The following is a 12,870-nucleotide window of genomic DNA, read 5'->3' as shown; positions in this document are numbered from 1 at the left end:
AATCACACCCATTGCCCTGGCAGTTGAGGAAAGTCCCTTTAGAAAGAAGAGAAATGTGCTGGTCAACAGGCCTTGTTTCAGAGCACCATACCCTCCCCCACAGATATCCACTCCCAAGCACTTCTTTCCTAAGGAGCCGCAGACCGTCTTTTTAATTACGGATTGACGTTCAACTCTATGGTTTGCAGTTCCCAGAATCAGCTCCCAGCCGCCTTTCAACATGCACTTGCATGCATGCAGGCACACAAACTCACTCTTCTTCGCACTTGAGGTAGCTTCCGCTGAGAGCCATTGAGATTACATGCGCTGATCACATCTACATGTTGTTTGACTGTCCTCTGACGTCATCTATGAAGCCTAAGAGACAAACGTCACCTCAGAGAGGAGCTCCTTATTTTCCCTTCTGTCTGACTGGTCAGCAGCTTTTCCAAACGGTGCATGGCTTTGTTTGTGAAGTTGGAAGATCACGTCTTCATGCGACAGACTCTTACTGAGAATTTGGTAATTCAGTTATCGCTCCCTTGGTTGGCATTCTGCCATCTTCCCTCAAAAGCGATCTCGTCCCTTGTTCTTCTCATTCCACCTTTCAAAATTGCGATCCTTTCTGCTGTTTTGAGTAGGCTGAGTCCTTGCTGCCTTTCCAAGAGTCTCTATAACTCCAGTCTTTGGAAATCTCATACACAAGTATGAATAACAATAATAACTATCAGTTATTGAGCTTATGATTTGTCAAGCATATGTTTGATGATATCTGTGTGTTATTTTTTTTTAAATGTGTGTATGACAGGAATCAAACTCAGGGTTGGTTAGGTAAAGGCTTTACTGAGCTGTAATCCCCAGCTTGGATTGTGCTTTTGAATTAGCATGACAACATTATAGTCTTGGTGCTGACATGGTCCCTGTTTTGGCTATGAGAAAGTGAACTGAAAAAAGTCAGGTCCATGATTATAATACTGTTCTGTTCTGAGATGCTACTGCAGCATTTCAACATTTTTTTTTTTCTGGGGTTCTTCAGCAAAGCTGTAAGTGCTTAGTGAAAGGCTGTGCAGGTACACAAAAGAGCCCAGTCCTTGAGGAACAGTCAGAGTCCAACATGGCTTCCTTTCCTGGTCGGGAGCATGACCCAGTCCTCAAGAGTGAATCATGTGGCCTGGATCAGCTTTCTCCCCAGTTGTTTCTGACTGGATGGGCTGGCTGCCTCTAGTCTCTTTAGCGGTTACAGGGCCCTGGTTCAGGAGCATCCCTAGTCAGTAAACTCTCCATAATCTCCAAAAGACCTTCATCCCTTTTGAGAATCCTGTTCAGAGCTCCAGGGTAAGAAGTAGATTCAAGATAAAATTAAAAATGCACCAGTGCGGGGCTGGAGTGATGGCTCAGTGGTTAAGAGCACGGGCAGCTCTTCCAAAGGACCCGGGTTCAATTCCAAGCACCCACATGGCAGCTCACAACTGTCTATACCTCCCAATTCTAAGGGATCTGACACCTTCACACTAATGCACATAAAATTAAATAAATTATTTAAAAAAAAAGAAAAGAAAGACAGCTTTAAAAAAAATGCACCAGTGCATGGCTGTAGAAATGTATCTATTTAAAAAAACGGTGACTCCAGGCCAACACCATGACACACCTCTTTAACCTCATCACAGGTAGGCAGAGGCAGATGGATCTCTGAATAGTGAGTTTCAGGACAGCAAGAGATACATTGTAAAACTTGCCTTAAAAAAATATCCAAGATGGCACCCTGGGGACAGGAACCTTGAAAGGATCCCTGGAGGCTGGTACTTTCAGAATAATGGCCACTTTCTGTAATTCTTGTTCTATATCTCACTTTAAAACTGTAACCTTGGGCACTGGATTTGTTATTAGAGCAATGGTACTCCAAGCGGTGAATCAGGTACATGACACACATAGTCTATTGAAGCCCATAGCCATCTTCAAGGTTGTCATTGCCACCTCTACTGTGTAGAGGAGGGAAGTGAAGCTCACGGAGATTATGTGTAAGTCTGACAAGGTTGACCCTGGGAGTTCTAAACTGTGTAACTCCGAGGCCTGGTTTGAGAGTAAAGCACCTGCCTGAGTGGATAGACTTTGACATCAAATCTGGCTGCGAGGAGGGTGTTTTCCAGGCACTGTCTAGTGCTTAGTTTATGGCCCAAAGTACAAATGATAGGACCATCTTGGCATGCCATGGTTTTGTCGCCTTCGAGAAAGAGTCCCTTAAAAAGCTTTATGGTAAACCAAGTGCCCGTCAGCGCTTATGTAGTTAACAGCTGGCCTTGGGACTTAGTAGTGCATCCCAGACAATGAAATAATATGTGCCTTTGTTAGCCTACCTGCAAAATGGGCCCAGTGATTTGTAGATTTGTATGAGGATTGAAGGAACTCATCCAGAAAGAGCTTGAGCAGTACATAGCCCCTAGAGACATCTCAACAAAGGTTGGCTTCCATTGTCTTCTCTGTATTCCCAACGGATAGATGGACAAGCACTAGTCAGTTTCCCAGGTGCCCTCCTGTCTCTCCCTACTTCCAGGATTCTGATCTGAACCACTGTGTGAATCCAAAAGTCCTAAACAGCTTAGAGTTGGTGACACAAGACTAGAATCCCAAGAAGGGCTAGCAATGTGCAGCTCAGTGACAGGGCCTAGCGTGAGCAAGGCACAGGAGTCAATCCCCTGTGCCACAAAGACGTAAGTAAATTGAATCCTAAAAGTGAAATTCACGCTTACTCTCTGTCTACCTTGCAGCAGTTGATGATGTAAGCTTTACTCATCTCCCCTCCGCCCTGTGAGGCAGGTCCTATTACCCAGTCACAGATAAGGGAAATGGTACCAAGGAATTCAGCGTCTAATAAGATTGTGGGGTGAGGCCTCCTTGAAGCCAGTGACAGGTCTGAGGAGTGATGGGGCTAGTGGCCTCAGACAGCTCAGAAGGGAGGTATTTTTGTTGCTTCTTCCTTGAGAGCCCCCACCTTGTGTAAGGGGACTGCTGCTCCACAGATGGTTACACTGTACCTCATTTAACTCCCCCCCATGTCTCCAGGGCAGCCCCTGGGACCCCATCCAATCTGTAGACAAATATCCAGAGGCTCGAGGAAGCCGAGCTAAACATCCCAAGTCGTCAGCCAGGAAACTGTAGAGCTGGCCAGATTTTCTTTGGCAAAGGGCAGCGCCCCTGCCATCAGGGCACAGCTGTATCCACATGACAGAAGTCAGTACAGCTCTTAATTAGACATGTCTGGTCTCAATATAGCCGTGGCTGTGTCTCCCTTGAGGATGCTACTGACCACCAACATAGGTCTCTTCCTCCCAAGTCAGGTGACCAACGTCCGTCCAGCCCCTTGGGAGGTCTTGGGTGGGCCTTCTGGGGTTCTGCACTCTGGGTGTGGTGACTTTGGAGCTCAACCCTCATGTACATCTTTGTGAGGGAAAGCAGATGTTTGTTCTTACTCCAGCTGCTGGGCAGCCCAGGGGGCTGCCTGCGTGAGGGGCAGAGGGGGTGAGCGTGGGAGTCAGGGTGCTGCACCTCAGCTTTCTGCATCCCTTCCTCCATCTGGCATTCCGCGAAGGATATTTTTGTCATTTGTTAGATATATAAAAATAACATGTGCATGATATAAAATGCCGGAACAGTCCATAAACACAATGTTAAAAAATGAATATTCTTCTCCTTAATCTTCTCTATCCCAGTTCTCAACAGGGACTAAGCACGAGGAATGCTTTGATGCGTCTGTCTGTGTGGCACACGTAAAAGCCAAAAGGACCTCACAGTCACATAATGGGTTTCCGCAGCTTGCCTTGCACTTAACTGTAGATCCTGTCCTTGCCTTGAGTCAGCTTGCATAGACTTACCTCATCTATTTTCATGGCTGCTTGCCCATCTGCCTCTTCCTCTTTCTCTCTCTCTCTCTCTGGTTTATCAAGACATGTTTTCTCTATGTAGCCCTGGCTGTTTTGGAACTCTGTAGACCAGGTTCACCTCAAACTCATAGAATTCACAGAGGCCTCCCAAGTGCTGGGACTGAAAGCATGGGCTAACACCACCTGGCTTTCTTCATTTCTCTTCATGGAATTTTTCAACGGCCCCTTGCAGGACTCTAGTGAAGGACAGATGATTGTAAGGTGGTTTTTTTTTTTTTTGTTTTTTGTTTTTTTTTTTGTTTTTTGGTTTTTTTTTTGTGTGTGTTTTTTTTTCCAAGTTTCATTACTCAAAATGTTTCACTAGACATATTTATACTTCCATCTTTATACATTTAGGCAAAGCCTGCCTGAAGATTCCTGAAAGCAAAATTGTATTTGAGAGAGCGTTATTAAGCACTTACTAAGTGCTACAGGCAGAAGGGGACAAAGGAGATTTCTGCCTGCCTGGGTTTGCATTTCTGTGTTGGAGGAGAAACAGATAAAGAATATGTCAGCAAGTCTCTGAGGGCAGGGAGATGGTGGTGCACACTGTGGAGGGATCAGCATGAAGGAAGGTGATTTATGTGGGTTTCAGAGGAGCTTTCATTCGTGGTAGGCGTGTCGGAAGTTGAGGCACCTTCAGGCATCTGGTGAGAGCTTCCAGCAGTGAGCTCAAAGGTCCTGAGATAGGCGTGGTGTGTTTGAGGGTGAGCATGGTCCATGTGGCTGGGGGCTAGTAGGGAGGGATGGTGGGAGACAAGGCAAGAGCTAACAGAGATGGGGAGGGAAAGGTCTTTCACAGTGAGGACTTTTCCTTCAAAGGGAGGTGTGGTGGGGGAGGGCCGAGGTGATACCTGGCATCAGGCTCCATGGAAATAGCTAGAGTGGATTTGCAGCTCCACTCTTTGAAAATGCTGATGTTAGTAATAATAGCAGTAACATTCCATAATAATGACTAATAATCGAGCACAACGTGTAATTCGCGTTTCAAAAATACAGTCTCATTCAGATACATCTCAAATTACTACAACTAAAAAAAAAAAAAAAAATTAAAGGAAAAAAGTAAAAAAAAAAAAAAAAAAAAGTGAGACTGTGGACTAAGGAGGGCAGGCAGGGGTGATGGAAATGCCTGTAGCCTCAAGACCCTGAAGGTCACACTGAGAACGGCTGGCAGTATGAGCTTGGATAGATAGAGTGCTGAGATGAGAGCAGGGTCCTAGGAGTGGACTTTATGGAAGGGGCGCATGGCTTATTAATTAACCTGGGGCATGGTGTGCTGGGGTGTGGCCCAGAGGGATACAGAGACGAGACTAGGAGATGGAACAGAGAGGCCAGGAAAGAGGACTGGCTGGGTGATGATTAAAATCACTCAGTAGGCCTGGCAAGATCACTTGCCACCGAGCCTGTCATCTGGAGTTTGATACTTGGAACCCGCAGAACAGACTCCTGAAAGTTGTCCTCTGACTTCCATGTGCCTGTGCGTATGCCCCACTAAATAAATAAATAAACAAAACCATCCACACCCAGCACTGACAGAGCTGGCTGGCTCAGGAGAGTGTCCAGGGACCAGTTCTTTGACCAGGCACCTGCTGACAGGGATACGGACATTGGGTGCCGGTGCCTGCTATTATTTATATGGAGGAAATCTGACCGGTTATTTAACCCAGCACAATAGCTCTATCCCGGGGTGGGGGGGACACAGCAGGGAAAGCCCTGCTCTCTCATTCTAACTTTTGCTGTCAGCATCTCTCTCTCCACTTCTTTGGCAGGAAAGCCCACTAGCCGAGTGTCCACCATACACCCCTCGGGTCACAACAAACGTGACTCTGGAACCTTTGGAACTCTGACAGCACACGGTGCTTGGGGATCCCCTGGATATTTCCAAGGAAGTGGATTTCCCTTTAGCAAAAGCCCTGACTTTTAAAAATCCATTGGCCTCGGCGCTGAAGAGATAGCTCAGCAGTTGAGAGACCCAAGTTCGATTGTCAGTACCCCCATGGGGTGACACAACCATCTGTTACTCTAGCTGGAGGGACTCATCCCTTCTTCTGGCCTCTGTAGGCAGCCTGCAAAGTCCGTGGTACACATACCTATATTCAGGCACACAAACACACATAAATTTTATATATATATATATATAAAATCTCTCTAAAGTTCTGGCTGTCTTAGAAATATGTAGACCAGGCTGGCCTCAGAGATCCTCCCACCTCTGCCTCCCTAGTCCTGGGACTAAAGGTGTGTGTGCCCCCATGCCCAGCTCTAAAGTAAAATCTTTTCTAAAGTTCTTGATTCTGGTTATGGATCCTTGAGACTTACCAAAGGCTGTGGCGGGTGTCAAGTCAGCGTGACAGCAAGGCCCTTTCTGTCTCTGGGGAATGTGTCAGGGTCTGTCCCACGAGCTGACTGACGCTGGATCAGGGAAGCCGCGTGATTCACCCTAGGACTTAGCAGGAAATGTGGGGCTGATTCAAACCCAGGCCCTCGGGCTGGACTTCGCTTCTTTCTGTACAGTCTGCCATACTTATGTGATTTTACTCATAAACTCCACGAGGACAGGGCCCAGTGAGTTTGCATGATCGGTATCTCAACCTCCTTCCTGGCCCCTTCTTTCCCATCTCAGGACCCTCCTCCTCCTCTGAGAACCCTCACACTATCCTGGGCCCTTCCTGACCCTGCCCTCTTTCCTCAGGACATCGTTATTTATATGGAGGAAATCTGACCGGTTATTTAACCGGCAGGGAAAGCCCTGCTCTCTCGTGGGTGTCTGATAATGGGAACAATAGACAGTTGACAAGGGCTGTGCGGGAAAACCTAACTTCACTCTTGCCGGGCAGCGGACATGTGCCTGGTGTGGGGAGCAGGTAACCTTCTCGCCCCATCCCTTGCTGCTTCCCCTAGATCATTCTGAACTTCACGTCCATGGACCTGTACCGGAGCCGCCTGTGCTGGTATGACTATGTGGAGGTGCGCGACGGCTTCTGGAGGAAGGCGCCCCTCCGAGGTAAGGGGCACCGGCCAGCTGCTCAGCCTCCTCAGACCCCTGGTTCTTTGCAGGGACACTCTGGGGCTCAGTCCCCTAGGTGGGGGCGACATCCTGATATGAGCCGCCGAAGCTCTGGTGTAGTTTATCCCAGCCAGTCCCGTCACCTGACTAGTGCTGGGATGGAGGGCAAATCCTATCTGTGATCCAGACTTCCAGTTCTCGGTGCCGGCTTCTGGGCTAACCTGCAGAGATGCTCTTTTTTTTTATGAGGGTTGGGAGCCGAGGGGGTCACATACAAAGATGTCTGGCAGGCTGTTCTTCCCCTCCTATTGCTCCAGGCTCACACCCTCCCTGGGGTTTCCTTGACCTACAAGGTCCAACTCTTGGGTGCTCATGATATGGTTTGGCTTTAAACCTACTAGGACAGGCCCTTACCTCACCCTGCTGTAGGCCCGAAACAGTGGCCTGTTTGCATAAGACTTGGTCACTAATTGCGTGTATGTGTGCGCGTGCATTAAGTGAGGGGGAAAGGGTGCTCAAAGCCAAAGGACAAAGCTAGGCATAGTCATGCTGTACTTCCAACTCTGGGGAGGCCCAGGCAGAAGGATCCAGAGTTTGAGGATGGCCTGGGATACATAGCAAGACCCTATATAACAACAACAAAACAAAACAAAACAAACAAAAAAAAAAAACCAAAGTACCATTGGCATAGAGGCTGCTCAGCAGCCATAGTATTAGAGCAAAGAGGACATCTGCATTCTGCATTAAGCCTGAGGGATTGTGTTTGGGGTTCCAAAGGCATCCTCTGAATCTGACCCAGTAGGAGCATGCTACTACACTATACAGAGAAAACTGTACCTGTTTCCTTCTTGCTTGTTTGCAGGAGATCTCATAAAGATAAGTAATTATGGAAACATGCTCTTTTTTTTCTTTTTTTTTTCTAATTTCTCTTTTTAACCTGGTTGTCCTCTGGATTCTATAGACCAGGCTGGCCTCGAACTAGCAGAGATACGACTGCCTCTGCCTCCCAAGTACTGGGATTAAAAGCGTGCGCCACCATACCTGACAGTAACATGCTATGTGAAAAGGTCAATATTGCTGAGCGGTGGTGGCACATGCCTTTAATCCCAGCACTCGGAAAGCAGGCGGATATCTGTGAGTTCAAGGCCAGTCTTGTCCACAGAGTGAGTTCCAGGACAACCATGGCTACACAGAGAAAAACCCCATCTTGAAAAACCAAAATATATAAACATATAAATAGGTCAATAAAACTTTAAACCCAGGACTTTGGAGGCTGAGAGCAAAAGTTCAAGACTAGGGCTAATAGAGTGCTTGCTACACATGCACAAAGCCATGCTGTAGTTCAGTCTCTCAGGCCTATAATCTCAGCACTGGGGAGGCTGAGGCCTTGAACAAAGGCTAGCCTGGGCTATATAGTGAGACCTTGTCTAAAAAACAAAAAACCCAACCCCAGCCCCCAAATAATCAAGAAACCAAATCAGTAAAATACCCATGTCATTCAACTCCGGCCCTGTCTCTGAAGGGGTTTCTGGCTCTTCTGGTGGTCTTAGGAATATGCACAGTAGGGTGGCTACAGCCTGGAGCCCTGAGCCTCTTGGGAAGTTGGGTCTTATAAAGAGACTCAAGAGTCTTCTGTCTCCACTGTCTGCAGGCCGGTTCTGTGGGGGCAAACTCCCCGAACCCATTGTCTCCACCGACAGCCGTCTCTGGGTGGAATTCCGAAGCAGCAGCAACTGGGTTGGAAAGGGCTTCTTTGCCGTCTATGAAGGTACTAGTGAGGGAGGGGAAGGGGTCCCTTGGGCACACCTAAGCCACTTCGTCCTGCTGCCTCCAGGGTCTCTGCTGTGGGTCCTCCAGCAGGGTCAGCAGGGTGGGCAATGTGGAATGTGGGGGTATGTTGGAAGAGCTGGAAGAGCGGGGAAAGGGCACGGAGGGAGGGCAGAGCATGCTGACCACGTCCTCCTGTGTTCTACCTTACCACCACCATTATCCTGTGTCCCCAAAGCCATCTGCGGTGGCGATGTGAAAAAGGATAATGGCCATATCCAGTCGCCCAACTACCCAGACGACTACCGGCCCAACAAGGTCTGCATCTGGAGGATCCAGGTGTCTGAGGGTTTCCATGTGGGCCTCACGTTCCAGTCCTTTGAGGTAGCTAGCCACCGAACCTGCCATGCGCCCTACGATGCCTTTGTTGGTCTCCAGGAGAGTCCACCTCCCCGAAGGCTCTGGGGACGGGGATCCTGGAAACCAGAGCTCCTTTCCCTGATAGAGCCCCTGACTCCTAGATCGAGCGGCACGACAGTTGTGCCTACGACTACCTGGAAGTCCGAGATGGGCACAGCGAGAGCAGCACCCTGATTGGGCGTTACTGTGGTTACGAGAAGCCTGACGACATTAAAAGCACATCTAGCCGACTCTGGCTCAAGTTTGTCTCCGATGGCTCCATCAACAAGGCTGGCTTTGCGGTCAACTTTTTCAAAGGTGCTTCCTCCCCTGCCCCGGATTCTCCTTCTGTGGATACCCAGTCCGTTATCTCTCTAGTCTTCATTCATTCAACGTGAAGACTCCATGAGAGAGATGCAAATGTTGGGACACTATTAAAACATTGTGGATAGTGCCAGGCGGTGGCACATGCCCTGTAATCCAAGCACTCAGGGAGGCAGAGGCAGGCGGATCTCTGTGAGTCCAGGACAGCCAGGGCTAGGCAGAGAAACCCTGTCTCAACAAAACAAAACAAACAAAAACCAAACCAAACAAAACAAAACATTGTGGATAAACACTAGCAAAGGTCAGGCCTGTGAAAAGCAGAACTGTGAAGGTTTTGAAAGAGCAAGACAGAGGATGTTTTTGAACCAGTTTGGTCTAGGGATAACTATTTTCCCAAGCCTCCATTCTTCGCCTCTACAGTGGACACAGTAGCTCCCCCCATACTGGGTTTCAAGAAGTGAATGAAGGAGAAATGAGAGGACCATACTTCATCAGGACTGGTACATAGGAGGTGATGGTAGCTGCTCCTAGCCTGAGTGCTCAGAAGGAAGGTTTTGTAGGCTATCCTTGTGGCTTCAGCTAAGGGCTGAACGGACAAGTGAGGCTTTCAGCTGACCCTCTCCCTTGCAATTGGGGGAGGGGGCTCACAAGGACCCTGAGACTCTGGGCTTGAAACTGAAGCACAGTGCCGGAGGAAGGAGCAAAGTCCAGCCTGCGGTTTGTGACACCCCCTTTCTTTCCCGTAGAGGTGGATGAGTGCTCAAGGCCCAACCGCGGGGGCTGTGAGCAGCGGTGCCTGAACACCTTGGGCAGCTACAAGTGCAGCTGTGACCCCGGGTATGAGCTGGCCCCAGACAAGCGTCGATGTGAGGGTGAGTGCTCCACTCTGACCCTGGGCTGTCGGTTTCTTTCCTGTGCCCTCAGTCTCAGTCCAGGACAAGCTGGAGAAGTTCCCTAGTACCACTCCCGGCCACTGATGAGAAAGCTGTCCTACATCTCAGCCCCCAGATCATCGGCAGAGTGTGATACCCACTGTCATTAGGGGGTTTTATTCTGACTCCTTTGTTAATACTGATTTCGACCTGGTCATTGATGTCACCTCCCTCCAGAGGGTCGTGATCCACAGTTCAGAAGCCATGTTTGCCGACTGTCTCAACCGATGTGCTAGTGACAGCCCTTCAGGGAAGCAGCTGCAGGCCAGGCTGGTCTCCCTGCCTTTGAACAGCTCCTCCGTGTCCCCTTCCAGGACTGCCCACACTGCACATGCTCCAGGCTCCTCTGTGCCCCCCTCCGAGTAGATTTCTGTCCCAGTTTCCAGAGGAGGTGTTAGAAATGACCATACATGTAGCTTCCTCTGCTCTTAAACTTTGGGCTCGCCTTCAAAGGCCCCTACCATCTGTCCCATGCCCCCTGAATTGTGGGACCCACGGGCCTCCACCCCCCCCCAGACTGTTGTCTAGTCTAGGCTTCAGGCCACCAGGAGTGGGGACTCCTGGTGGATGACGCCACTCCCTTGTCCCTCCAGCTGCCTGTGGCGGATTCCTCACCAAGCTCAATGGCTCCATCACCAGCCCCGGCTGGCCCAAAGAGTACCCTCCCAACAAAAACTGCATCTGGCAGTTGGTGGCCCCCACCCAGTACCGCATCTCCCTGCAATTTGACTTCTTCGAGACGGAGGGCAATGACGTAAGTGCCTCAGGAGCTGAGGTGGGTAGGGAAGCATGGCGGGGGGGTGGGGGGGTGGGTAGGTGCTTGGCTCAGTGCCTGCTTTCTACAGTTAGGCAAGAATTAGAAAGGTTCTGAGGACAGAGAGGAGGGTGCCCAATAGATGGAAGCTTAGAGGGTTTGAGGGGCCGTGAAAAAGCACCTGCAGGTAAAAATGGACACTTGTAGACGGAGGAAGGGCTTGGGGCCAGCTGCCCTAGGGCTTCGTCATGCACACAGCAGGAGTTGATGGGGTGGGGGAAGAGCCAGAGTACAGCTGCCCTGGGGCTCTGCAATGCACACAGCAGCAGTTGATCAGCCTGATAGTTTGCCAGGAAGTGAGTGGAGAAAGCGACTGGAGCTGGGCTCTCCCGCAGGTGTGCAAGTACGACTTTGTGGAGGTGCGTAGCGGACTCACAGCTGACTCTAAGCTGCATGGCAAGTTCTGTGGCTCCGAGAAGCCAGAGGTCATCACTTCCCAATACAACAATATGCGTGTGGAGTTCAAGTCTGACAATACTGTGTCCAAAAAGGGCTTCAAGGCCCACTTCTTCTCAGGTAACCCTTGGGTTCCCTGGTCTCCAGCCCTGCCTCTCCCACAAAAGGATGGGGTTCCCCTGCCCTCCCTGGTCACCTAGCCCCCTGCCTCGCCAGTGCATCTGAATCTCTTTATTGGGAAGCCCTTAAAACTTTAGTTGTGCCAGGCCTAGGGAGGGGCAGAGCATTTAAGTGCAGAAATGAGGAGGACTGCAAGCCAAGGCCTGAAAGGGGAAGTCCTGGGACAGGGAGTTCAGTTGCATGAGAACACAGGGATGGGAAAGAGGGGAGTGTTTGCCTTGGACTGTGTGGGGCAGTTCTTCTGGCAGCAGCTGGACTTCTAATCAGACCCCACCCGGCCCACTGGGTTCATGCCAGGTCTTCCTAAAAGAGGAGTCGCCTCCACCCTTTAGTACCAAGGCTGCCCATTCCCCTGCCAATGGGAGGCCTTCCTTGATCCACCCCTTAGCTTCATCTGACCCTTTTGCAGTCCCTCTCTGGGTGGTCCAAACCCAACCTTCCCAAGATGGACCTCTGGGGTCTTGGGAGACCTCTCCCCTGCTTTAGGAATCCCTAAGTCTTTGGCCCCCGGGTTACCATGAGGCCAGGAGCAAAAGGGCCCAGACCCTACAGTGAAGGGTGGGAACACTTTTCAGTAGAGTGTGGAAAGAGCAGGGAGCTAGTGGGCTAGCTGGAGCAGGTGGCTTGTGGAAGGGCGGGTTAGGGACCTTCAGCCCGACTTCTCCTGGTGGGGGTGGACCTAGGGTGGACAGGAAGCAGGAAGCCCATGACTTCGTCCATGCTGTCTCCCGTTCTCCCCTCCTTACCCAGGGTCCTGCATCCTTCAGCCCCCTATGTGGCTGCCCTGCACCCTTGCCTGCCCCACCTGGATGCCATGCACCTGTCCTTGTGCACTGGTTCCCTGCTTGGCACTGCCAGCTGTCCTGCTCTGCTTAACGTTGAGCTACTGCCCCCAGCCCCTGCCCCGTTGCTTGCTGAGACCCTCTCTGTGTAACACCAAGCCTGCCCTTCCCTAGGCCCACTTAGAAAAAAAGGTGCTTTCCAGAGGCCTGAGGGGATAGAGTACCTGCCAGGGTGGACCTCTCACAGAAACCATTACCTGCTTACTCTTGTCTGTCTCTGCCCTTCTGTTGGTCCAGTCTTGGAGAGGATAGGGGCAATACTCATGCTTGTCTGGAGTTGCTGCCTTGTCTCCTCATGCCCAGTATAATACTCAAC

The 12,870-nt window shown here is 50.2% G+C and overlaps 1 protein-coding gene across 3 annotated transcripts in view; it reads left to right on the top strand.

Moving 5' to 3' along the window:
- The window catches only part of Bmp1 (bone morphogenetic protein 1), a 44,033-nt gene that overhangs the window by 17,544 nt on the left and 13,619 nt on the right, over nt 1–12,870 (top strand). For all 3 annotated transcript variants that reach the window (XR_009594252.1, XM_021642425.2, XM_021642426.2), the window contains 7 exons: nt 6,795–6,897; nt 8,552–8,668; nt 8,906–9,051; nt 9,189–9,384; nt 10,137–10,262; nt 10,916–11,076; nt 11,472–11,652. Coding sequence is in view for 2 of the 3 variants with exons in the window: in XM_021642425.2 (XP_021498100.1) it covers nt 6,795–6,897; nt 8,552–8,668; nt 8,906–9,051; nt 9,189–9,384; nt 10,137–10,262; nt 10,916–11,076; nt 11,472–11,652 (1,030 nt within the window). In the remaining variant the exon portion in view is untranslated. The remainder of the gene's footprint in view (nt 1–6,794; nt 6,898–8,551; nt 8,669–8,905; nt 9,052–9,188; nt 9,385–10,136; nt 10,263–10,915; nt 11,077–11,471; nt 11,653–12,870) is intronic.

This window comes from Meriones unguiculatus, chromosome 9, assembly GCF_030254825.1.
Source record: "Meriones unguiculatus strain TT.TT164.6M chromosome 9, Bangor_MerUng_6.1, whole genome shotgun sequence".
Taxonomy (NCBI): Eukaryota; Metazoa; Chordata; class Mammalia; order Rodentia; family Muridae; genus Meriones; species Meriones unguiculatus.
This window is presented reverse-complemented; position numbering and strand designations above follow the sequence as displayed.